A 26155-nucleotide genomic window follows, 5' to 3' on the forward strand; every position below is an offset into this window, starting at 1 on the left:
GAAATTGGTCATAGAAAAAGTATTACGGGCAAACCAACATCATGGTCCAGACATATTGAGATTTGCATTTTGTAAACCAGTCTTAATGGAATTCTCGCATAAGTTGTTCCAAATTCATGTAGATGTGTGCACCTCTTAATTAATTTGCTGAACCTTACAATAGACACCTCGGTGCACCAGGGGCTGCGATACATTTCTGGCATAATTTTAGTAATTTTTGTGGCGTAGCTCAAAGCTAATATATCGAGCGAGCCTTGACACTGCCTGTCCCTCCCAACATTTTTTTTCGACTTCAGATTGCACAAAAATTTTGCAAACATTTATTGAATCGGAGCCCATATATTTTTGGTGACAAAAACTTTGCACTATAAAGACAAACCTATTTTTCCATTTTAATCTTCATTTTGGGGCTCCCTCTTTTCTATGTACATTTTTGAGTGCCAGTGAGTAATAAGTGCCCTAATAATTTGTAACCGTATGCTGCTACCTCCAAAATTTATTTAGGACTTTCCCAGTCAGAACCAATAATGAACCTATAAAATGACTTTGAATTTCGTAAGCAGAAGGGAGCCCAATAGTAATTAGTTCTCTATTACCTACCCTCTTTTACTTTATGTTCAGTTGTTTGTTTATAAGTACTGGTTTAGTCTACAAACTGGCACCCTTCTCGATACTTACAAGATCGGTATATAGTGGTATCACTTTTTAAACTAGCTGGTGGTGTGCTATGCTATTAGCAATGTGCACCACTTGGTATTAGGCTATATACAGTATGTAATTTCGGCATTATAGTACAAAGGGTATTGGCGGTCGCTCTATGCAAAAATCCTAGTTGTGCCAACTTTGAATATTCAGAATCACACATTGGTAAAATTAATGTAAATCAGCCTTAATTATCTTTATGAGACATAAACATGTTTTGATGTAAAAAAATGCAAAGTGCAGTGTTTATCTTATATAATTAGTACTTATCCCCTTCAATTTTCTTTTTATGATTTAACATCAGTAGAAGATGAGAAAGCAAAAGTCTACAGATGACAGTCGCTATGGCTAAGTGGGGCATAACAAATGTCTTACGCCTTTTATGTATCTTTTCCATCCACTATAACACAGCTATTTTTAACTTTTTGCCATGTTAACGTAAGTGTTTCGACATACAATGCAACTTGACTGTCTGACCATAGATGCATTCCACTGAAAAACCATCAAAACGGTCTTCAGAATAGGAACTCACAATGTTATAAATATTGGATGCTTTAAAACACTTCTCCCAAGCCTTATCTATGTGTGCAAAATCCTCTAGGACATCTAAAAGCACTTTTGTTCAGAACCTTGTATTAGTAAATTACCTTCTTTTGTGAAACCAACAAGAACATGTTGTTTTATAAACTTGTGGGTGCACAGTGACATGTAACTGCCTAAGTCTACAGGTCTAAAACACATCATTAGAAGGTCGTGTAGAACATAAAAACTAAGGTAACAGACTCAGTGACAATTAAAGTTGAGCAGAACAATTCACAGGACCTTAATCCATCAGACATGGTTGCTGGGCCAGAACCCTACAAAACAATCCCTATTTGCTGAGACCCTTGGCACCTTTTCCGATTAGTAGACCCAGCACATCATTGTGGATCTTCAGCGGTTTAGTCACCATTGCCATTTATTTCTTACTCATTGGGACTAATACTCAATGTTTTAAAACATAACAATATAGTAAGATTATTTCAAGATGCTGGACCTTTTTTTTCCTCTTTTTGAATTGTGAACAGGAACTTTCAGGTCCTTGTAGATGCACCAGAATCTGCATATTCCAAAAGAATGGTGAGATGACCACGTGACCAAAGGTCTTTGCTTTGGAAATTGGCAGAAAAAAATAATAATAAATAAATATATATATATATATATATAAGACAAAAAAGCAGGCAGCACTCCACAGGTCTTTCAATTACCAGACCTTTATTGGTCACATAGGTGCATAGTGATGTTTCGATTCTGATATGACCCTTCTTCTGTCACTATGCACCTATGCGACCAATAAAGGTCAGGTAATTTAAAAACCTGTGGAGTGCTGCCTGCTTTTTTGTCTTTTTATGGATGTTATCTGAAGAAACCGCAAGGTGGGAATATTGCACCCTAAAAAAAAATGTTGGTGTTGTGCTGCTCTATTTCAATTTTATATATATAATATATATATATATATATATATATATATATATATATACACATGTATGTATATTCTAAATTCCCTGCTGTTTCAAGCAAAGAAGCCAGGATGAGAAGTAAAAAGAAGTAAGGCAGGATGCACAATTGCATTGTTTACTTTATTTGGACAGGAAATTTAATTTGAATCACATCTATTCCGTGCAAATTAAATGTGCCTAATAATGTTATATAATCCTTAGAGACCCCAAAACAAGACTAATGTCAAAATTAAAAAAATGAATAGTATACTTACCTTGCTGCTTACCTGTCCTGCTGTTGCAGCTTCTTACCCCGTCCTCCAGCTCCAGTCCCGTCTGTTCTTCCTGGCAGATGAATTCTTCTTCTGAGTCTTCCTTCTCTCTGCTCCAGCACTTTTTGCACTTTGTAGGGCAAAACATCAAAACATAATATGTTGCCAGAGGCCGACTCTGTGCACAAAAGTGCTAGTGCAGAGAGAAGGAAGAGAAGGAAGAGGATGTTTTCTGCCAAGAAAACTGGAAGAGACGTAGGCCAGAGGACGCCAGTGGAAAACTGAGCAGTAAACTGCGTAACAAGTGAGCGGTGAGGTGAGTTTACTATATTATTTTTAACCCCTTTCTCAGCCTGCAAGAATGTGACAAAATATCCAAGAATTTTGTGAAATTTAAAAAAAGTTAATAAAAAAAAAATCAGATTCAAGCAAATCAGCATTTTTTGTAAAATTCAAAGTGAAGTTGTCTTGCCTAAAAGCAGTCACACATCTATACTAATGGCCTGACCACAGTTTCACCTTCCATCTCTACTTATCAGCTGTGCATGAACTCTGCTCCAGAGGGGGCAAAAAAACCCTACTTTCTATGTAATCTCACACTCCGGAGCTCTGCACCCTGTTCCCAGGTCATAATTATGTACTTGCTTCTATGGAAGTAGGAGGAGGTTCCTATCAGTGAGCTGGATGGACACCACATGTTCTTAATGCCTTAGTAATGTACTCAATATGGTCTGCTCCCCTATGAGAAGTCACAAGTAGAAGTTTGTTAGCAAATCACCCTCCCTTTCAGAAAGGTAGAGTAATAAATGGTTATTCCCAAGGCAGTAGGTTATCCCCTCTCCATTGGAAATAGGGGATAACTTACAGATCTCTGACCATTGGGACTCCTGAGAATTGGTCTCTGCAACCCAGGAACTGGGCCGGCTTATCTTGAAAGGAAGGAATGGAAGTGAGCGAGTTCGAACTCTGCTCCATTCATTGTGTATGTAACTGTTGGAAATAGCTGAGCACTGTACTAGGATTTCTCTGGCAGTACAATAAACAATGAATGCAGGTCAAGCATGCACATCTACAGGTCAATCCAGATCCCGGTTCCCAGGTTACAGAATACAATTTTTGGTGTTGTCCACGATCTCAGTAGTTGGATAGGGAATAATTTACTAACTTGGAGAAAAAACTTTTAAAGTCATAGTGATTGAGCCGATATGGCAATAAATGATGCTCTAGTGTTAAGTCATCTAATAATTACTAGATTATTGATTTGGAGAATCATAGAACCATAGAATGGTAGAGTTGGAAGGGACCTTAAGGGACATTGGGTCCAACCCCCTGCGAGTGCAAGTTTTCCTAAATCATCCCAGCTATATGTTTATCCAGTTTTCACTTGAAGATTTCCATTGATGGAGAGCTCACTATCTCCCAAAGTCGCCTGTTCCACTCCCTGACTGCCCTCACTGTCAGAAAGTTTTTCCTAATGTCTAATCTGAATCTCCTTCCTTTTAGTTTCTTCCCATTGCTTCTTGTACTTTCTTGTGCTAATGAGAATAGGGCGGTTCCCTCCACACTGTGACTTCCTTTCAGATATTTGTAGACCGCTATTAAGTCGCCTCTCAGCCTTATCTTTTGCAAACTAAACATTGCTAGTTCTTTTAGCCGCTCTTCATAGGACATGGTTTGCAGACCTTCTACCATCTTGGTTGCTCTTCTCTAGACTTGCTGCAATATATCGATGTCTTTTTTGAATTGGGGTTCCCAGAACTGTACATAGTATTTCAGGTGGGGTCTGACCAAGGAAGAGTATAGGGGAATAATGACCTCTCTTGATCTTAACTCAATGTTTGTCTTGATACATCTCAGAATTTTATTCGCTATTTTAGCTGCATGTTTGAACCTTCACAATAGGTTAACACTTCCAGTTCCCTTGTAGAGAAAGTAACATTAGTATTTAAAACTCTAGGTCACTTTATGGTTCAGTATCTCTTTTAACTTTTCAAAAAATGAGGATAAATTTGAATGGAATATGTCAGAATATGATTTGCAACATATTTTCAGCATAGTGATTAATGCCTTACCTTTGGAGTTCGTGCATGCTTTCCCCATCTGGCATCTTTCACCAAGCTTATATCCAAAAGTTCAGTCTCCTGGAGAAATATAAAGATATAAACGTTCAAACCTCACTCCAAATAATAAGCATTATTTATAAATGCAATGACAAGTTTATGTACAACATGTAAAAAAAGTATGTAAAGCCACCAATGATAAATGATATATTTCGAGGAAATTAATATTTTTAAGGATAACCGTTTATCAGACAGGGAGATATTAAGAAAATGGCCCTACACTTACTCTACTCAATTATTGGTACACCCACACCCCATAAAAAAAAATATTGAGTAATATAAAAAACATTATGGACCCAATTCATCAATGCATTTTTTTTAAGTCGTTCTTCTTTTTATGTCGTGAGGCATTCACTGACATTTATTGCACCACATTTAACAAGATGGCACACGCGGTTCATGAATTTGGTGCAAAGTATAAAAATGGCTTTTTTTCTGTCATTATCCATTTTTGCGACTTTGTAAACAAAAATATTTTTTTGCAAACTGTTCTGAAAGAAGCGACTTTTTGAAAAATTTGCATAAAACTACATCAAGGGGCCAAATTTTGCAACTTTTTAAATAGTCGCAATTGATGAATCAGCCAAAAACATCAGGAATCACCAAAGTGTCTACAAAACTCAACTAAGAAAAAAATCTGTCTACAAAACTGGAAAAAAACAAACAGGCGAGCAGATATAAACTAGACAATATAAAATGGACTTCAAAAAAGGCGCAAATACAATCGTGAATTTGATGCAATAAAAATAAAAAATAAAATAAAAGCATAACTAGAAAAAAAACAGGCATAAGGAGAATGATGAAACAGACTCTAAGATCAAATTAAAGTCACTCACAGGTTAGGGGAAAAAACTTAAAAATATAATAATTCTACAATAATAATAATAATAATAATAGGAATTTAGTTTAATTATTATTATTATTATTATTATTATTCATTTTTTAATAATTTCTAAATGGAAAAATAAATTTGTCCAAAAATTAGATAAAATAAAACATATAATAGTAATCATGTATCTCACTGAGTACCAGAGAATTGTACACCCCTAGTGATCTTGCCTTGAAAATTTGAACTAGAAATCAGCAAAGAAGCTTTGATCTTAATCTTATATACATAATAACAGGATCTGGTTTATTCTCATGCAAATAAGTGAAACCCCAAATTGAAAATTAATTTCCTTAAGGGGAATAACAAAACTATAAATGTACAAATTGAGGTTAAGTACCCACAATTAATATCATTTTTCATAAATTTCTCACTGAAGAGTATTTCATTTTATATACAGTATACTACCTTATTTATTGCTGAAAAGTGAATTAACAGCCTGTCAAGGATGTAAATGGAATTGCTGATATGTATGTTAGCGCTTCTGTAAATTGCTTTTGAAGATACTGCAATTTTTTTTTTCTCTTGGTGACAAATTGAATGGATTTTTATTTTCTTTTGCCATGAAACATGAAATAAATAAGTAAACCACACTCAGGAAATGTACATTTTCAGAAAGTTGTGACTTTTCCAGCTTTTGAAATTCAAATTTACTTTTATAGAATTACCAAGTTGTGACTTATTAAACACCTTTATTAAAAAAAATAGTGAACTGTCTGGTGAAATGGGTGATAAAATTAAAAATTATTTATTATTTTATCACAATCTTAACTACTTATGCACCACCCATACACACATAAATGTATGAGTGGTCCATACTTTACTCTGAACTGACGTTCTAAAATGTCAGTGTAGAGTAAACACATAGCAGGAGACTGCGCAGCTCCAGGGGAGGACAGCTGGTTGTCAGACAAAGCCAAACTCTCCAAAGAAAAGGCAAACATTATTCATTACCATTTTTGCCTTCCTGATCGCTAAATACACAATACTGAACTAGCACTTGTCTATACAGAATAGGAAGCATTCTGCTCTGAATTCTGTGATCATTTTATTTCTAGTGTAGGGACAAAGCAGGAGCTGCTGGGTTCTAGGATACAGACAGGAAGCTAAATTTCCCCTGTAACTGGGGCTAACATACCAGCCCCAATTATAGTGGAAATCAGCAATAAAAAGACCTTTTAAGACCTTATGGAGGGCACAGTATACATGATAAATGAAAAAAATAAATAAATAAATAAAAGAAGCAAGAAAAAAAAAGACACTCAGACAAATTCACTGTTTCTAGCCCCAAAATATGTCCAATACATAGAAATCATTTCTACGGAAATAATACACAATATAAAATAGTCTTCAATGGTCCTTTGTGGTTGTATGTAAAATAAAAAATGTGAAAGATAACACGTATTTCCTATTTTTCTTTACATTTTCTGTTGACATAAAGTAAAGTAAAATAAAAGTGACATAAAAATGAAGGAGAAATAAAATGCCAAAAGCAATTCGAATATTCGGACGAGAAAAAAATAAATTTAAAAGCGCATGTTTGATAAAACCTAAAAATTTGCCTGTCCAGTAACAAATTATATATATTTATACAGTATATATATATATATATATATATATATATATATATATATTGCATGTAAACTCTAGGGGTCTTTATCAAGTCCGAAGCTACTGTATTATATAAAGCTGATTCTGGGGTAACAAGCAGACTCTATCCCTTGCTGAAGCCTTGAGTCTTATTGAAGAGTTTTCTGCCTTCCTCATTTTTAAGGCCCTGCCGATGTACTGAGCTGATTGTTAACCCTTTATGGACTGGCCATTTTTTTTATTTTTGAGCTTCGTTTTCTCCTCTTTTTCTTAGAGCTATAACTTTTTTAATTTTTCCATTGACAGATGTATGACAGGTTGAATGTTTTCAGGACAAGTTCTAGTTTTGAATAAAACCATTTATTTTTCCATATCAATTACAGAAAAATAAGAAAAAAACATTCCACATGACTTATTTCTTCCAAAGACAGTACTAAGGACCAGGGGGCACTCACTGCGAGTGGAAGAAAAGCGATTCCAACAGCTAAATAGGAAAGGGTTCTTTACAGTTAGAGCAGTCAGACTGTGGAATACACTACCACAAGAGGTAGTGCCAAGAGTGTGCAAAGTAGTAATGAAAAGCAAAAGGTGGCTACTTTGAAGAACTTAGAATATAAGACATATTTTCAGTTGTTTCACACTTTTTTAAGTATTTCATTCTACATGTTTCAATTCATAGTTTTGATGCCTTCAATGTGAATCTACAACTTTTAGAATCATGAAAATAAAGAAAACTCTTTGAATGAGGAGAAGATGTGTCCAAACTTTTGGTCTGTACTGTAATATATATATATATATATATATGAACAACAACAAAGCAAAATCCAGCAATAACGTGAGCAATCCAGGATGCTGTTAAAAAAATGTTTCTTTCTTTTTATTCATAAATTAATTAAAATATAATGGTCCAAGCAATTCAGAACAGCATTATCGCAGGAAAATAGCGCAGATAGGACTACGCGTTTCAGCGGTAAATCTGCCTTCTTCACGGTCCAGAATCTGATCTGCTTTCCAAACATAGAACCTTATATACATCTCACTCCCATCAGAATAATTATAAACATGTGTGAGAGATTTAAAAACATAAGCTAGAAAAGCAAATCAAACATATAAGCTGTCCACATATATATATTATATATATGTCAGAATTTCACTTTTTAGGGGTCAGTTCTGGCTTCAGAAGTTATGACTGATCTATTTTGATGTCACAGGACTGGTGCAGCCTGTGATTGGCTGCAGCGGTTAGGTGACTGGAAGAGCATGTTTTTGGATGTTTCTATGCTTATGAAATCTTCTAGTCATCTTATCTCTAAATCCAATCACAGGGTCCAGTGGTTCGGTAACTTTGAAACAGATCAGACACAGACCTGAAGAACAGGCTGAGCAGAATCCCTGAGAAATTCAGTATGCCTCTGTTTATTATTTTAAAACCTTAAAAATGCCCCAAAAAAGTATTTTGGTGGTCAGACAACCCTTTTATCTTTACATTATGCAATTACTTTTCTTATAAGTGGTGACATAAAATTAGTCACATACCTATTGAATATTTACATTTAGAGAAAGTCACTAATATATTATACTAATATTTGTACAAATTCTTAGGTTTATTTCTCCATCAGAGACTTCTCCTTCAAGAATCTTGATCTGGAAGCAATTATATTTTTTTATTAAAATGAATCGACAGTATTACATCTAATCAGCAAACAGATCACAGCATGAAAGAGCACATTAAATTCTAATTTATAAAATCATACGCCATGCTAAACATTCACTGTCACAAAAGGGCAGAACAGAACTTGTGCTAGAATAATAAAAAAAGATCCATGGAAAACAATGAAATAATGAGTGAAGTGCTCAGAGCATCTACTAATTCTTATAATGTATTCTCACACGGACTTCAAAAATCACCACGCTTTTTGTTTAGGAGTATAAAATTTACATTTTTATAATTACGCATCATCAAGTTATTTTTCACTCATTTTGGCTTTCAGGACACAACGTGTCAGTTTTAGCCACATTTTAGGAGCTATAACCCTTCTTAAATTTTAAGTGATGCTGTATGTTGTTGATTAAGGTCCCTTTTTATTTTCCTTACAGTACCTAAAATATTTATCTGAATTAAATTTCTTTTTTGATCACTTATTTTGCATTTTCTTAATTGATAAAATAAAAGGTCAAAGTTTTAAGTACTGTAAAATGGATATATATTCTTTATATGTTATTTTTTTATTTATTTTTTTTACAATGTAATTAGAGTATACTTGAATAAAAATAACTGAATGCTTTATGATTATGTAATGAACCAGTTTTGACTAAAATAATTGTGTATATTCTTTTGTGTGTAATTTTTTTAAAATTATTTTTGTCTACATGATTGTTTTTTTTTTTCTTTACCAATTATCGAATTAAACTTTTTATTTAATATATGACTGTCCAAGTTAAATCTGAAGGGATTAGTTAAGACACACATTAGATGTACCCCTACAGAGATTCACACATGACAGTGTTAAGGGCGTTTGTTGCGCCCTTGGCGGTGCCTTAAAAATAATTTATATAATCAGGCATAATGTTAAGGAAGCCTGTTTTCGAGATGCCATGAGCTCTGTTGAACATAGCGTCACAGAGGTAAAACCAGTTGGATTGCAGTTTTTTCCAATTCTGGGCATTGTTACGTGGAGGCAGCAATCAGAGACCATTGTCTGCAAGTAATTGAAATCATAAATGAATGGTACCTTGGAGTTAAGTAGCACCATACAATGACTGACCACATACAGTCATGTAAACCATGAGTTAATCATGCAACGATCATGTAAACCATGGTGTTAAGTTGCACCTTACAGACCACATACAATCATGTAAACCATGCATTTGTATTGCTGTGAGCAGGAATTCTTAATTTACATCATCGGCAATGACCCTATATACAAAACAGTCACACTTAATAAATTAAATGTAGCCACGTGATATTAATCTCTGTAGGTAAAGCAGTTAAGTGCATAATTGCAAAATCAATTGTTCTTTTTAAATAGACCTTGTTAATATTGACCAGAAACTGCTCAATTACCATAAGGACGTCAGCTGTAATCTATTACCTCGCCATAGATACTGTACATCTATTGCAGATCTAATCATATACAGGGCTATTGTTTGTTTCCATTTGGTATTACAGTGTGATTAAAACCCGACGCACTAATGCAAGCGATTGATAGGGTTTGTTTAATTATGACTGAGATGTTCTGTTCTTCTTTAATTGTTAATGTATCTTGCTTTAATAAGGCACATTATTCTTCACTGGAACACTAAATACAATCAATAGTTTGTAAAATTGTCTCAACTCAAAATAAAAATAGACATTATGATCTAGTTATAAAAACCTAAAGAAGTGAGAGGATGGTCCTTGGTCCTTGATAGAACGGGTGTAGGAAACCATAAGGACCAACATTTCTGACTCAAATATTATTCTATACTATCAATGGTAAAATTAAAAATCCATTATTCCCTTCTTGACAAGACAATGTTCTATTTTTGTGCTTTTGTTTTTTCGTATTTCAAGAGCCAAACCTTTTTTTCCGTGACCATGACTATATAAGGGCTTGTTTTTTGCCCGATGAAGAGTGCTAGGAAAAAAATGGCAAGTGCAGCAAAACAGTGAAAAAAGCCCCAGTTCTTCAATTGGTTTTATGGGTTTCTTATTTACAGACTTCATAATACAGTAAATATGACCAGGCCATATGAGTCTCCTCATCAGTATGATTGCAGGAATACCGAACATGCATATTTTTTAAGTTGTGAAAAGAAATTAGAAAATTTGGAAAAATTTGCTTCTATCGCCATTTTCCGAGACCCATAACCCTTACATTTTCAGTTGAAGGAGCTGTGTAAGGATTTGGGTTTTCATCCCGTGAGCTAATTTTTTGTGATAACAATATGTGGGAAATGTGGGATGTTTTGATTGCCTCTTACTGAATTTTTTGCATTGTTGCGGTGGCTGAAAAAACACAATTCCAGTATTGTGATTCTTTTTCTTGTTATGCCATTTATTGCTCAGACCTGTATGCGTTCCGTATTGCCCTGCCTGTGTTGTTTAATCCACTACACCCTTTTACTTGTTACCAATAAATAATTGTTTTATTTATTCCTATACACGACTATATATTGATTCTTTCTTGGCTCTCCTTCGGAGTACCCCATTGCGTATTTATTGATTAGTTCAATCAATTTTATATTTTGATAGATCTTATTTTTATGGACTCTTACAGATGGAGCGGTACTAAAGGTAAGTATTTTTCAAATTGTTCTTATTTCTTAAAAGGAAGGTGATGGAAACTTTTGTATTTCTTAATATTTTTTTTAACACTTTTTTTCTTACAAATGTTTGTTTACTTAGGGGACTTTAACCTGCACCAGAGTATATATATATATACACAGTCAGGGGAAAAAGTTTGGGCACCCCTATTTATGTTAACCTTTTTTCTTTAAAACAATTTGGGTTTTTGCAACAGCTATTTCAGTTTCCTATATCTAATAACTGATGGACTGAGTAATATTTCTGGATTGAAATGAGGTTTCTTGTACTAACAGAAAATGTGCAATCCGCATTTAAACAAAATTTAACCGGTGCAAAAGTATGGGCACCCTTTTCAATTTCTTGATTTGAACACTCCTAACTACTTTTTACTGACTTACTAAAGCACTAAATTGGTTTTGTAACCTCATTGAGCTTTGAACTTCATAGGCAGGTTTATCCAATCATGAGAAAAGGTATTTAAGGTGGCCACTTGCAAGTTGATCTCCTATTTGAATCTCCTATGAAGTGAGGCATCATGGGCTCCGCAAAACAACTCTGAAATGATCTGAAAACAAAGATTATTCAACATAGTTGTTCAGGGGAAGGATACAAAAAGTTGTCTCAGAGATTTAAACTGTCACTTTCCACTGTGAGGAACGTAGTATGGAAATGGAAGAACACAGGTACAGTTCTTGCTAAGCCCAGAAGTGGCAGGCCAAGAAAAATATCAGAAAGGCAGAGAAGAATGGTGAGAACAGTCAAGGACAATCCACAGACCACCTCCAAAGACCTGCAGCTTCATCTTGCTGCAGATGGTGTCAATGTGCATCGGTCAACAATACAGCGCACTTTGCACAAGGAGAAGCTGTATGGGAGAGTGATGCGAAAGAAGCCGTTTCTGCAAGCACACCACAAACAGAGTCGCCTGAGGTATGCAAAAGCACATTTGGACAAGCCAGTTACATTTTGGAAAAAGGTCCTGTGGACTGATGAAACAAAGATTGAGTTGTTTGGTCATACAAAAAGGCGTTATGCATGGAGGCAAAAAAACACGGTATTCCGAGAAAAGCACTTGCTACCCACAGTAAAATTTGGTGGAGGTTCCATCATGCTTTGGGGCTGTATGGCCAATGCTGGCACCGGGAATCTTGTTAAAGTTGAGGGTCGCATGGATTCAACTCAGTATCAGCAGATTCTTGACAATAATGTGCAAGAATCAGTGACGAAGTTGAAGTTACGCAGGGGATGGATATTTCAGCAAGACAATGATCCAAAACACCGGTCCAAATCTACTCAGGCATTCATGTAGAGGAACAATTACAATGTTCTGGAATGGCCATACCAGTCTCCAGACCTGAATATCATTGAAAATCTGTGGGATGATTTGAAGCGTGCTGTCCATGCTCGACGACCATCAAACTTAACTGAACTGGAATTGTTTTGTAAACAGGAATGGTCAAATATACCTTCATCCAGGATCCAGGAACTCATTAAAAACTACAGGAAGCGACTAGAGGCTGTTATTTTTGCAAAAGGAGGCTCTACAAAATATTAATGTCACTTTTATGTTGAGGTGCCCATACTTTTGCACCGGTCAAATTTTGTTTAAATGCGGATTGCAGATTTTCTGTTAGTACAATAAACCTCATTGCAATCCAGAAATATTAATCAGTCCATCAGTTATTAGATATATGAAACTGAAATAGCTGTTGCAAAAACCCAAATTGTTTTAAAGAAAAAAGGTTAACATTAATAGGGGTGCCCAAACTTTTTCATATGACTGTATATATAGCAAAAATTACATTCTTACGTGAACATTGTCCATAGGCTAGCTGTCATAGGAGTAGGTCCCCGGCTATCATGGCACTAAATCTGCACCCAGCAATCGCTTCTCAGGGGTGCTAATGGGCAGTTAGAACGGAACTGTATATGTCGCTGTTACAGCTTGACAGTGGTATTTAACAGGTGAATAGCTCCGCTTCACCTGCGGCTGTTAGATGCAAATAATGACTGAATAACACAACAGGCAAAGATGCAGGCTCAGCACCTGAGCTCACATCAAAGTCAGGGAACCAACAAATGATGTAAATGTACATCATATGGCTGTAAGGGGTTAAGGAGACATTTAAAGGCCGATGAAACATTTAATTTGTTGAAAAAAGAACAAATGAAAGTTTAAAAGTGAAATATCTACAACTTTCCACAGCAAATACAAATTATGTTTGGAGGAAAGACGTATAGCATCTGAAAGTGTCAATGTTTTCCATCCGTTTGTGGTGGTTTTTTTATATGTTGTAGCAGTGGGCCGACCTCTTTTACTGATCATGGGTTTGTACTACTGCTTGAGGAGCTGATTACCTGGTTGTTAGCAGGTGAGGTGGTGGACAGATTTGGCCCGGGACTCATCATGATGTTTACGCCAGAATGTCGAAAATTTTTTGTGCAACATGAAATATTCACATCAGTATTGGACATCTGTGGCAAAACAGTCATATATGGGTAGGGAGCCAGGGCGGGATGGGATGGGATGTGACAATACCCAGCCGACAAATTCATTATATGTGGCAGTGTTACTTACACCAGAAAAGTCACTCCGGTCCCTGACTAAGGCCGGTGTCACACTTGCGATTTCCTTGCATGTATCTTGCGTTAGTCTCATGGTGCATCACCTGGCACAGACTCACACTCTCTTCACACAGGAGTGTCTCAGCTACATAGAGATGCATGTAACCGATCCGCTCCTTTGAGGAGAGTGTGAGTCCGTGCCGAGTGATGCACCGCGACACTCACGCAAGATACATGCAAGGCAATCGCAAGTGTGACAACGGCCTAATACAACATTTCTGCATACACCAGTGATAAGATGTACCTAATTTATTAAGTGATGTGTGTTACAATTAATTTGGCATGTGTTATTCTTGCACTGCAATCATTAAGATTGGTGTATTGGTTTTAATGAATTAGGGCTTTTTTTTCTATATTATGTTTAAATTATTAGCTATCACTTAAAGATAGCTTATCAATTTCACAATGCCAGACAACCACTTTATTGAAACAATCCCTCTTAGTTTTAAGTCATATTTGCCAATTAATTTATTAATTTTTACGCTCTGAGGGAACTAGATCTTGAATATCACTGTCGTAGGGCCAAATCATTATATACAGGAATAACAAGAGTCAAGAAATTCAAAAAGTATAAAAAAAAGGTATTATTTTATTTACCCAATCAAAAGTATTTTTATTAGCAAATCTATTCTCTGTGGAAAATGTTGCTAGTCTGACTAGTCCAATGGGGTCTGTGTCCCACTCAAGTTGACTGATAGGTCCCTAGGTCATATGGATTGGGTCAGAGAGAAGCCAGGGAGAAGCTGGTCATGGACTACATTGGACTCGTCAGTTGAGACATAATGAATAATTCAATAAAACTGTAAGACTGGTCTTATACACGCCACTCTTAATGATGAGGCGTGGTAGGGTAAGATGGAACAAATTTATTAAAGGGGTTGTCCACTATTTGAACAACCCCTTCTCATTCCCCATGATCGTCAGAAAAATAACAAAGCCTATACTCCCCTCAGTTGTCGGCGCAATTCCAGCGGTGTTGGAACGTGTGTTCCCAGGGTCCACGTGACATTGTTATGAAGGTCCAATCAGTGCCGACCGCCTTCTCTTCACCTTCGGATGTCTCAGTAATTAACAGGAAGTGAGTGCTGTGGCTGTCACTCACTTCCTGTTAATGACTTAACCGTATGAGAGTGCGTAGAAGGAAGACGGCGCTGATTGGTCACAGGGCTCACAAGTAATAACAATGTCATATGGCCCCAGGAACATGAGTTCCGACATCGCTGGAACTGCATCAGCACCGGTGGTGAGTATAGGCTTTGTTACTTTTATAGGGGCAAACACGGAGAATGAGAAGGGGTTGTCCAAGTAGTGGACAACCCCTTTAAGAGGTGCAAGCCTCTTATAGAGTTTGGCACATCTTCTCCATAGCATATGACTCGCCAGATATGATTCTCCAGTCAAGGACTGGAGTTTTATTGCTAGTGTAAGGTATGCAACTGAAGCGATGTTACTTTTGATACATTTTGAAGGTGGAAGCTGACATGCTCCATTCGACCCATGCTCCACCTACTTTGGAGAAGCGGACTCGGACTAGTGTGAAAACTATGCATTGAACAAAAGTTTTACAATTTTTCAAAGTGTTTTACGACAGAAAACTGGAGAGAAAACTTTAGTCCCAGACCAGCTCTTCAAAGTATGTGGAACATACCTAACAAACCTGGCCATCATCCTGCAATTGGTGTCTTATTCATGCATGATACGCGTAGTTTGGGCCGCATGAATCTGATGACAAGTGCCCTTTAATGCATTTATAAAAATGGAATACAGTTTCCTTTCCAAAACTCCAAAAGAAGCTTTCAAGAGCTTCACTTAGGAAAAGAGACACATAATTACTGGCAAGAACACCTGTTTTTTCCTATTCAAAGTAAACACGAATATAAAATATTCAGACTACATGGTTTTTAGAGTCCTCCAGCTACCATTTGTTTCTTTTTCAGACCCTTCCAGAAGCTCAGAAAATAATATTTTAATATTTATTGCAAATGAAGTAAAACATGAATTAAACATTAAACATCTAATATATATTTTATTCTGCCAAACGCTATATCCCACATTAGTGATGAATGAAAGCCCGATTAAATGCCAAAACTTCTTGAACTGTGTCAGCGATTCCTATTTTGCACTTTATGTATTCTAAAAGTCCATTGAGAATTGTTTGAAGAAAAAAAAAGAAGTTAAGAATTTGAATATGAAGTGGAGTATATCCAGGACTACCGTAAACTATATAAAGATACTTTAGATGAGTCCATTGTAACAGCACCTGTTTGGTTCTGAGTCCTTGTATTTAGTTGCATGCCATTTTAGGTCCCTCTAGTGGTGGCTAAAAAACCCCCATGTCTTCAATCCCCTGTCAATACCGAACACAACACAAAACAATGACTGATCTCGGGGAGACCAGCCAGAGAAAACACTGCCGTCATCCCGCAAAGGCGCTCAACTCAGTGAAATCCTAGGTGCATTGCCCCCTGGGAAGTATGCAAATCAAAAAAGTCCATGGAGCCTCTGTTAGGAGTCTCGACACGGAAAATAGCCAGATATCCCTCCAGGAAGGACCTGGCCAAGGAGTGGCTCTTTTTAAGGAGACCACCATAACCACCATATTAAGTGGCCCTTTTAGTCAATATTCAACTCTTGATGTGTTTAAAGATTTGACAAGGGAAATACCAAGGCCAGGTATCTATTCCCAGACAGCTGTTTCGGGGTATTTCCCCTCATCAGTGTGGAGTAGGATTCTGGCCAGGTGGGAGCAATGCTTAGTAGACCAACAAGACAAAACAATCACTGATCTCGGGGAGACCAGCCAGAGAAAACACTGCTGGCAGCCAGCAAAGGCGCTCAACACAGTGAAATCCTAGGTGCATTGCCCCCTGGGAAGTATGCAAATCAAAAAAGTCCATGGACCCTCTGTTAGGAGTCTCAACACAGGAAAATAGCCAGATATCCCCCCACTCCTAACAGAGGCTCCATGGACTTTTTTTATTTGAATACCGAACACACGTTATTGTGACCTTTGCTAGTGATTATTTACAATCTGTTAGTGATGACATGGACTGAGACCAGGGACACAGTAATGCTGCAGCCAATCACTGAACCCGGTTGCCTTGGTCCAAACTTACTGTTACCATGACTCAGCACTGAGCGGTTTATGTCAGTAGCTGTGTAAATGATTGCTGAGGCCACTAATTGGCTGCTATAGTCATGCACTGCTTGCAAGCAAAGATTAGTGGGGGACCATGTACTTACCAACACTGATGTTAGCAATCATTCAAGTTGCAACCCCAATCCAACCATGAATGTCTCCAAATTTGGTTAACACTAGAAGTCCCAGAGAGGGGTCATTTAACATTTCTACCTTTGGAACCCAGAGACAGGTCGAATGATTTGAAGGTTTTTAGCTAACATTCTATAATCACCGTCTTTTTTTTTTTCATTACGGACTCTTTCTGCAGCGATTTGAAGCGCACGTGTGCTGTTCAAATCGCTGCAGAAATTTCTGCAGGGACAAACACTACGTGCGTACATAGCCTTACTGTTGCACCACAGGAGGTTGTTGTTTTCCATTGAGTTTAGCCATTTAGTTTGTAGTTAGTTAGGTCAGTTTGGACTAAGGGTCATTTGACCCTCTTTTGGGACTTCAGGGGGCAGCTCGAAATTTCTGGGACTTCTAGTGTTAAGACCTCCCAGCTATGAGAGAGTTTTGTGTAAACTCCAACTCTTTTTTTCTCTGACATCCTTGACTTTTACGGGGACTATGTCAGAAAAATTTGGACATTCCTGGCAAAAGAGTGTTGGTAACTTTGGGGCTGCCAAAGCATCTATTCTGGATTGATAGTTCAATGGAACAATTGTAGTGGTTGTTTTTATGTTATAACTTTGGAGTTAAATAAAAATAGAACCCCATTAAAGGTTTAAAGGGTTTGGGGTAGGATAATTTACTCATCCCAAGAATGAGGATTTAGAGAGCCCATCTAAATGGAATGGAGGTCAAGCACACACATTCTATTCGATCCATTCATTATGTGACTCCTGGAGGTAGCGGATTGTTGTACCTGCCATCTGTGGCAATCCCATAAACAGTGAATGGAGCAGAGTTGTGCATTCTCCCCCATAGCTTCATTCAGAAGCTCTGCAGAATATGATTCTGCGTAAGAGTGGGGGTCCCAGCGGTAAGATCTCCAAGGAGCAATAAGTTATCCCCTCTCTATACTGTAAATACTTAGAACAAACCCTTTATAATTAATATAAGAATTAATATGTGCATTTGGATTAATGCAGGCGCTTCTCGAGCTCCATTATCATATTACAGGGTTTGGCCACTACTTTTGTATTGATTGCCTTTCAATAAGATAGGCTTTCAATATCTGATTGGTGGGGGTGTGATAACAGGGATTCCCATTGATCAGCTGTTACCGGAATTCCTTGGCTGCTGCCAGAAAATAGCATCTCCATCTCTTTCTCTACTCCCCTCTAATCTCCTCTTGCCACAATCACATACAAGATTTCTCCCGTGCATCCCCCATACTCTGGAGCTCTCTACCACAACATATCAGGCTCTTACCTACCATGAAAACCTTCAAAAGGAACCTGAAGACCTACCACTTCTGACAAGCCTACAACCTACAATAACCCTCACTCCACTATAGCACTGCACAATCAGCTCTACCCTCACCTACTGTATCCTCATCCATTCCTGTAGACTGTGAGCCCTCGCGGGCAGGAACCTCTCTCCAGTGTGTCTTGTATTATTCATGATTGTTGTACTTGTGTTTTATCTATACCTTTTTCACTTGTAAAGCGCCATGGAATAAATGGCACTATAATAATAATAAAAATAGTAGCTATGGCTGTGAACTGTAGATCTACCACCATTCAGATGAATCCACCAGTATTAGATGATCATGGGGTTTCAGATTTTGCGCCCCCACCAATCACATATTGATGGCCTATCCTAAGGATAGGCCATCAATAACAAAACAGTGGCCAAACCCCTTAAAGAGGAGAAACCAGCAGGATTTTCCTATATAAATTAAAGCCAGTGCTATACTGGCGCTATCATGCTGATTCTATACATATCTTTAGTTGCGAGATCGGATGTATACTTTCTGAAATACAGGCAAGTAAAGTTTGTGAAATGAAACTGTTATTTGATGAGAAGTGCAACAGAATATCTAATAGGTGGGTGGGGTTTTGCTAGTTATTCCCACCCCTGTCTGCCTGTCCTTCCTCCTCCCCTGTCTGCTTACCTGTCGTTCCTCCCTCCTTCCTTCCCTTGTAATAACAGAGATGGGGGAGGGAGGACAGGAAGGCAGACAGGGGCGTGAATAACTAGCAAAACCCAACCCACCTATTAGATATTCCGTTGCACCTCTCATCACATAATAGTGCATTTCACAAACTTGACTTGCCTGTATTTCAGAAAGCATACATCCGATCTCACAACTAAAGGTATGTATAGAATCAGCCTGATAGCACCAGTATAGCACTGGCTTAAATTTATAAAGGAAAATTTTGGTGGTTGGTCCTCTTTAATTACTTGATCCCTTTGTATGTCGAAGTAATGCTGCCACTAGAAAAATGGCACTCAGTTTGCTTCACCTGGCATAGTTCCTCTAATTATTGATATGATATGCCTGACCACTTATAAAACCATATTCAACCCCACAATACTTCCTCTTTTGGATATCTCTGGATCCAACAGATGTATATTACAGATCTCAATGTAGTTTATAGCAACATCTGTCTTACTGTAAAGAAGCCAAACCAGAGCACCTGAAAAAACCTTGAATATCTTTCCCCAGTGTTACCTTTCTGCCAATGGTTTGTGTGGACGATTATAATTTTACAAAGCAACATTTTGTTCCATAAACCACCACATTTAGGCAAAAAATGGAAGAAAATAATAAAAATACAGATGTGTGCAAAATTTCGATGCTATGATGTAAAACCTTCGAATCTAACAAACAGAATCTCATTAGCAATCTACATTTATACCACAACGTGGAATTGATTACTTTGGCTCAGGGATATCAAATGATGCAGCCCGTCGCAAAGAATAAAATGCTCGATCCAGCCCTGCTACATCTGTGAAACGGTTGTCTTCACGGTGTGCATCTAAAAGGTGCACAAAAAAACAAACATTTTTCATTATGTGGAAATGTATACAAATGAATTCTGTGCTACAGTAGATTACTAAGCAAGCCTGTTTAATTAGCAACGGTCCATAAACATGACAACATATTTTTCAAGCAGCCTTGTACTCGCACGGACTTAAAAAATAATCTGAGAAGACTCCACACGCAATTATTTCTGCCTTATTATAGAAGCTAAAAGAAATTTGTTTCAAGTTATGCAAAGCAGATGCTTATCAAATATTGATGAAACAGACTTAAAGATACCCAGAAATGTAAAAATGTATAATTCAGAAGCCTTCAGCAAGTGTCGGCCAAAAGCCATACCGAACACATTTGCGCTTCAACAGTGTCTCGAAACCTGTCTTGAGACTTTTTTTTACTTGCCGCCTGTCCATAGATTGAGGATATAAACCCATTAAAACTAATACATAAGCAGAGGTTATACAATCATGAAAACAAGCTCTTTATACACAGATCACGTAAATAGATTCCATTTGGTTCATGAAGATCTTTCGAGTGTGGAAGAAATCTCCATCTCGGCCAATATTGTCTCCTTATCATATATCACCCCAGAACTGATTTGTCATTAAAGGGGTGGTTCACTACTCTGCAATAGTGGTCACATCTCTGTAAAACTGATAGGAAAGGCTCTTTTCTAAATACCTTGTTAAGCCAATTCTGCCTCTGATCGGTGCTATTGTGAACCGCTCATCCCCATGAAGTAACCCCCAGGCTCCATGACCTCTGAGATCCGGTGATGTCACGTCAACTTTTAGTTGACATGACATTATCGAGCTCGGCTCCAGTCTTCTGGAGTGACTGGTCTGTGGGCGGAGTATCGCTGCTCCTCACAGTCCAGTATCGCTCCTGTTTCCGGCACTCTGCAGTGAATGAGAGTGCATATGACATGCTGGGCTGTGATGATTGGTGAAACTCTGCAAACAGCCCAGTCTGTCAGGAAAACTGGGGCTTGCCTTGGTGATGTCAGGTCAACTGGAAGTTGACATGACATTGCCGAATCTCAGAGGTCACGGAGCCTACAGGGAGGGGAGGTCACTTCATGAGAATGAGGGGACCGCAATAGCGTCGCTCAGAGGCAGGATTGGCTGAACAAGGTATTCAGAAAAAGCCTTCTCTATCAGTTTTACAGGGATGTGGCCACTATTGCAGAGTAGTGAACCACCCCTTTCACGGTCTCCCGTTAAAGCACCTGCGAAACACGTGTCGGGACCGGGTCCACATGTGAGGCTGACAGACTCCCCTCCTTGGGTGCTATACATACCACAGGTAGGTCCTTCAGGTGCCAATCTCCACCATTGTATCAATTTTTTTTTTTGAGATTATGCTATGTACTCGCTGGTGGTGTTACATACTATTGTGTTCAGGCCCTCATTGGGACCTTATCCTGTTGGTTACTTTTCATGTATAAGCACCCCATTACTCTACTATCTTAGGGGATATACCTATGTTTCTCTGGTTATCTATATGGCCATCTGGGATATAATCTAACTATTCTGTTCCCTGCACAGAAATTAAGGGGTAGCCTGTCTTCCTCCCTGTGACCTTCTATCCTCTGTCTCATTTAATTGGATTTTAACTATGTATGTCTAATCACTAACTGCAATCACATGTGATTTCCAGTATTTTCTATTTTTTGTAATAATAAAAACTGTATACTTTTTTCACAATTGTGGTGCAGTAATTCTTACTCCAAAAAAACATGAAAAATACCCCCCCTCATTCACAAGTTTTTGCACCCCTTTAAATAGTTGCTTTCCATCTTTTGCTAGTCATAACATTCACACTGTAATCTGGTCTCTGTCGATTGTGTATATTCACTGGCCATAGTGGAAGATTTGATAAAACTTAACCTTTATTAGGTGACAAAAATGAAAAAGTTATACAAACTAAAGCTGGAGCTGGACTAACTGCAAAGTGGAGAATTTATTTGCCGTGGATCAAATTTTTAGGAAAAATTTGCCAAAGATTGCAAATTCAATTATCAAAAGATCATGACTAAAGAGCAAGAGTGATGATCCCTCTACTTTAATTCAACTTTATAATAACCCCATGGGTAGATGTAAAGTAGATCACTGCATTTTAGTATAACTCCACATCTACACATTATTGCTTTGAAGACAATATTAGCAGTACACAATGACTTCAGTCAAGTACAGACCAAATGGCAACATCTTCAATGCAGAAGTGACAATTGTTGGTGTAACAGACGCTTTGTGACCAAAGAGGATTCAGTAGCTTTCCTTAGTACAATTAGCTGTTTAGGGAATGTAACACCCAAAGTGGACCACAGGTTGCATGGCAAGATTTTTCTGCATCAAAATCCGCGGCTTTCCCGCAAAGATTTGCCACGGATTTACCGCAGAATTGCCGCGGATTTGATGCGGATTTTGGTGCGGATTTTTTTTTTTTTCCCAATTTTAAAGCCAAAATCCGAATGAAAATCCGCAACAATAATTGACATGTTGCAGATTTTTCCGGATCAAAATCCGCACGAAATCCGCTGCGGAAAAATCCGCAGCATGGGCACAGCATTTCCACAATGCCATAGAAATGGCTGGGAAGTGCCTGAGCTGCAGATTTTCGGGAAATCCACGGCTTTTCCGCGAGAAATCCGCGGCAAAATCCTCGCATTTTCCGCAGCGTGGACACATAGCCTAAGGCTCTGTGTCCACGCTGCGGATTTCTCGCGGATTTTGCCGCGGATTTATCACGGATTTACCGTGGATTTCCTGAAAATCTGCAGCAGCGGCACTTCCCAGCCATTTCAATGGCATTTTGGAAATGCTGTGTCCATGCTACGGATTTTTCCGCGGCGGATTTGCCGCGGATTTTGATCCAGAAAAATCTGCAGCATGTCAATTATTGTTGCGGATTTTGGTGCGGATTTTGGCTATAGAATTGGGGAAAAAAAAAAAGATCCGCATCAAAATCCGCGGCAATTCCGCGGTAAATCCGCGGTAAATCCGCGGCAAAAATAAGGTGCGGATTTGCCGCGAAAGTCGCGGATTTTCATGCAGAAAAATCCGCAGGTACATTCTACCGTGGACACATAGCCTAATACTCCTACAAAAAATCCTGAGTGACCCTTTCCCTCCAGAAGTCACCTGTGTGTAATTCAATCTCAGTATAACTACAGCTGTGAAGGGCTCTGTGGTTTGTTTGAGAACATTAGAGATCAAACAGCACATGAAAACCAAGGGACTAGACAGGTCAGGGATAAATTTGTGGACAAGTGTAAAGCAGTGTTATGTTAAAAAAAAAAATGGTCCAAGCTTTGAAAATCTCACAGAGCACTGTTCAATCCATCATCCAAAAATTTAGGAGAGCACTAAGAAATGAAACAGTCAAAAGGCCAAAAGTCACTCTAGGTGAGATTCAGAGATACACAGCTCAGGAAAATTATTAGTCGTATATTCTACAAATCTGGCCTTTGTAGAAGAGTGACTAGAAGAAAGCCATTTGTGAAAGCAAGCCATAGGAAGTCATGTTTGTAGTTTGCAAAAAACTATGTAAGGTACACAGCTAGCATGTGGCTATAGGTCAGATGAGACCAAAGTAGAACTTTTTGGGCTAAATATAAAGCGCTATATGTAGCAGAAAACTAACACTGCACAAAACCCTCAAAACACCATCCCCACCGTCAAACACTGTAGAGGCAGCATCATGCTGTGGGGAAGCTTTTCTTCAGCAGGGACAGGGAAACTGATTATAATTGATACGAAGATGGACAGTGCTAACTACAGAGCAATCTTGCAGTAAAACCTGTTAGAGGCTGCAAAAGACTTGAGACTGAGGTATAGGTTCACCTTACAGCAGGACAACGACCCTAAACATACTGCCAGAGGTAAATGGAATGGTTTAGATCAAATCATATTCCTGTGTTTGAATGGTCCAATCACAGTCCAGACCTAAATCCCAATTAGAATTTGTGGCAAGACATAAAAATTGCTGTTCACAGACGCCTCCATCCAATCTCACAGAGCTATGCTATTTTGCAAAGAAGAATGGACAAAAATGTCACCCTCCAGATGTGCAAAGCTGGTAGAGACATAGCCCAAAAGACTTGTAGAACTAATTGCAGAGAAAGGTGGTTCTACAAAATATTAATTCAGTGGAGCTAAATACCAATGGACATCACGATTTTCAGATTTACATTTTTAAAATATTAAGAAATCCAAGTATCTTTTTTTAACATTCCACAGATACTAGCTACTTAGTGTTAGTATATCACATAAAAGTCCAATAAAAAATATTTATGTTTGTGGATGTAATGTCAAAAAATGTGGAAAAGTTCAGGGTATATGAATACTTTTTCAAAGCACTGTATATGCCAATTTAGGGTTTAGTATAAAATTAAATTTGATGAAAAAATGTTAACTTCCTTTTTGTGAAATAAATGTGTACAACAAAAGAGTAAAAGAGGCAAATTGGACTTAATTTCAAACAAAATCCCAAAAGTGGTGTGACAAAAATGTTGGCACCTTTCAAAAATTGTTTCAAGCATGGGATGCTCATTCAAACTCACCTGTGACAAGTAATAGGTGTGGGCAATATGACAATCACACCTGAAACAAAATAAATAGGAGAGAAGTTGACACAATCTTTGTATTGTGTGTCTGTGTGTGTCACACCTGGAGAAAAGGAGAAAGCTGTCTGAGGACTTGAGAACAAAAATTGTTGAAACATATCAACAATCTCGAGGTTACAAGTCTGTCTCCTAAGATCTTGATGTTCATTTGTCCACGGAGCGCAACAGCGCAACATAATCAAGAAGTTTACTACCCATGGCCCTATAGCTAATCTCCCTGCATGTGGACAACAGGTAAAAATTGATGAAAGGTTGCAACGCAGGATAATCGGGATGGTGGATAATCAGCCCCACTTAAGTTCCAAAGAAATTCAAGTTGTCCTGAGGTCAACAAAGAAAAGATCACAGTACCTTCAGTCATAAATGGTGGAGGTTCAAAGATGTCTTAAGCTGGTGTCACACTAAACGACAGCGACAACGACGTCGCTGTTACGTCACCATTTTCGGTGACGTAACAGCGACCTTGTAAGTCGCTGTTATGATCGCTGCTTAGCTGTCAAACACAGCAGAAGCAGCGATCATAAGGTCGCTGTGCTACATGTTCAGAGAGCAAGGAGCCGCGCTTAGCGCTGGCTCCTTGCTCTCCTGCAGCACACATCGGGTTAATTAACCCGATGTGTGCTGCAGCTACATGTCACAGTTCAGAGAGCAGGGAGCCGCGCTTAGCGCTGGCTCCTTGCTCTCCTGCAGCACACATCGGGTTAATTAACCCGATGTGTGCTGCAGCTACATGTCACAGTGCAGAGAGCAGGGAGCCGCGCGCACTGCTTAGCGCTGGCTCCTTGCTCTCCTTGCTACAGTATACATCGGGTTAATTACCCGATGCGTACTGCAGCCACATGTCACAGTGCAGGAGCCGGCACTGGCAGCAAGAGCGGAGGCTGGTAACCAGCGTAAACATCGGGTAACCAGGGAAAGGTCTTCCCTTGGTTACCCGATGTTTACGCTGGTTACAGCTTACCGCAGCTGCCAGTGCCGGCTCCTGATCGCTTCATTTCGTCGCTCTCTCGCTGTCACACACAGCGATGTGTGTGTCACAGCGGGAGAGTGACGACCAAAAAATGAAGCTGGACATTCAGCAACGACCGGCGACCTCACAGCAGGGGCCAGGTCGTTGCTGGATGTCACACACAGCGACGGGACGTCGCTGCAACGTCACAGAAAATGGTGAGGTAGCAGCGACGTCGTTGTCGTCGTCGTTATGTGTGACACCAGCTTTAGGGTTGCCTTGCTGCCTCTGGCACTGAGTGTATTGACTGTGTACAAGGCATCATGAAATCTGAAGATTACAAAAAGATTTGGGATTGCAATATAGCACCCAGTCAGAAAGCTGGACTTGTGTTCTTGGTATTTGTTGGTCTTCTAGTAATGACCCCAAACATACGTCAAGAAACTGCTAGAATGGTTGAAAGCAAAGCGCTGTAGAGTTCTAAAGTGCCCAGCGATGAGTCCGG

At 38.4% G+C, this 26155-nt stretch overlaps 1 protein-coding gene across 1 annotated transcript in view; it reads right to left on the bottom strand.

The window, feature by feature from the left end:
* The window catches only part of PLCB1 (phospholipase C beta 1), a 990679-nt gene that overhangs the window by 688737 nt on the left and 275787 nt on the right, over positions 1-26155 (bottom strand). The window contains exon 3 of the mRNA XM_075339307.1: positions 4525-4593. Coding sequence (XP_075195422.1) covers positions 4525-4593 — 69 coding nt within the window. The remainder of the gene's footprint in view (positions 1-4524; positions 4594-26155) is intronic.

Source organism: Anomaloglossus baeobatrachus, chromosome 3, assembly GCF_048569485.1.
Source record: "Anomaloglossus baeobatrachus isolate aAnoBae1 chromosome 3, aAnoBae1.hap1, whole genome shotgun sequence".
NCBI classification, from domain to species: domain Eukaryota; kingdom Metazoa; phylum Chordata; class Amphibia; order Anura; family Aromobatidae; genus Anomaloglossus; species Anomaloglossus baeobatrachus.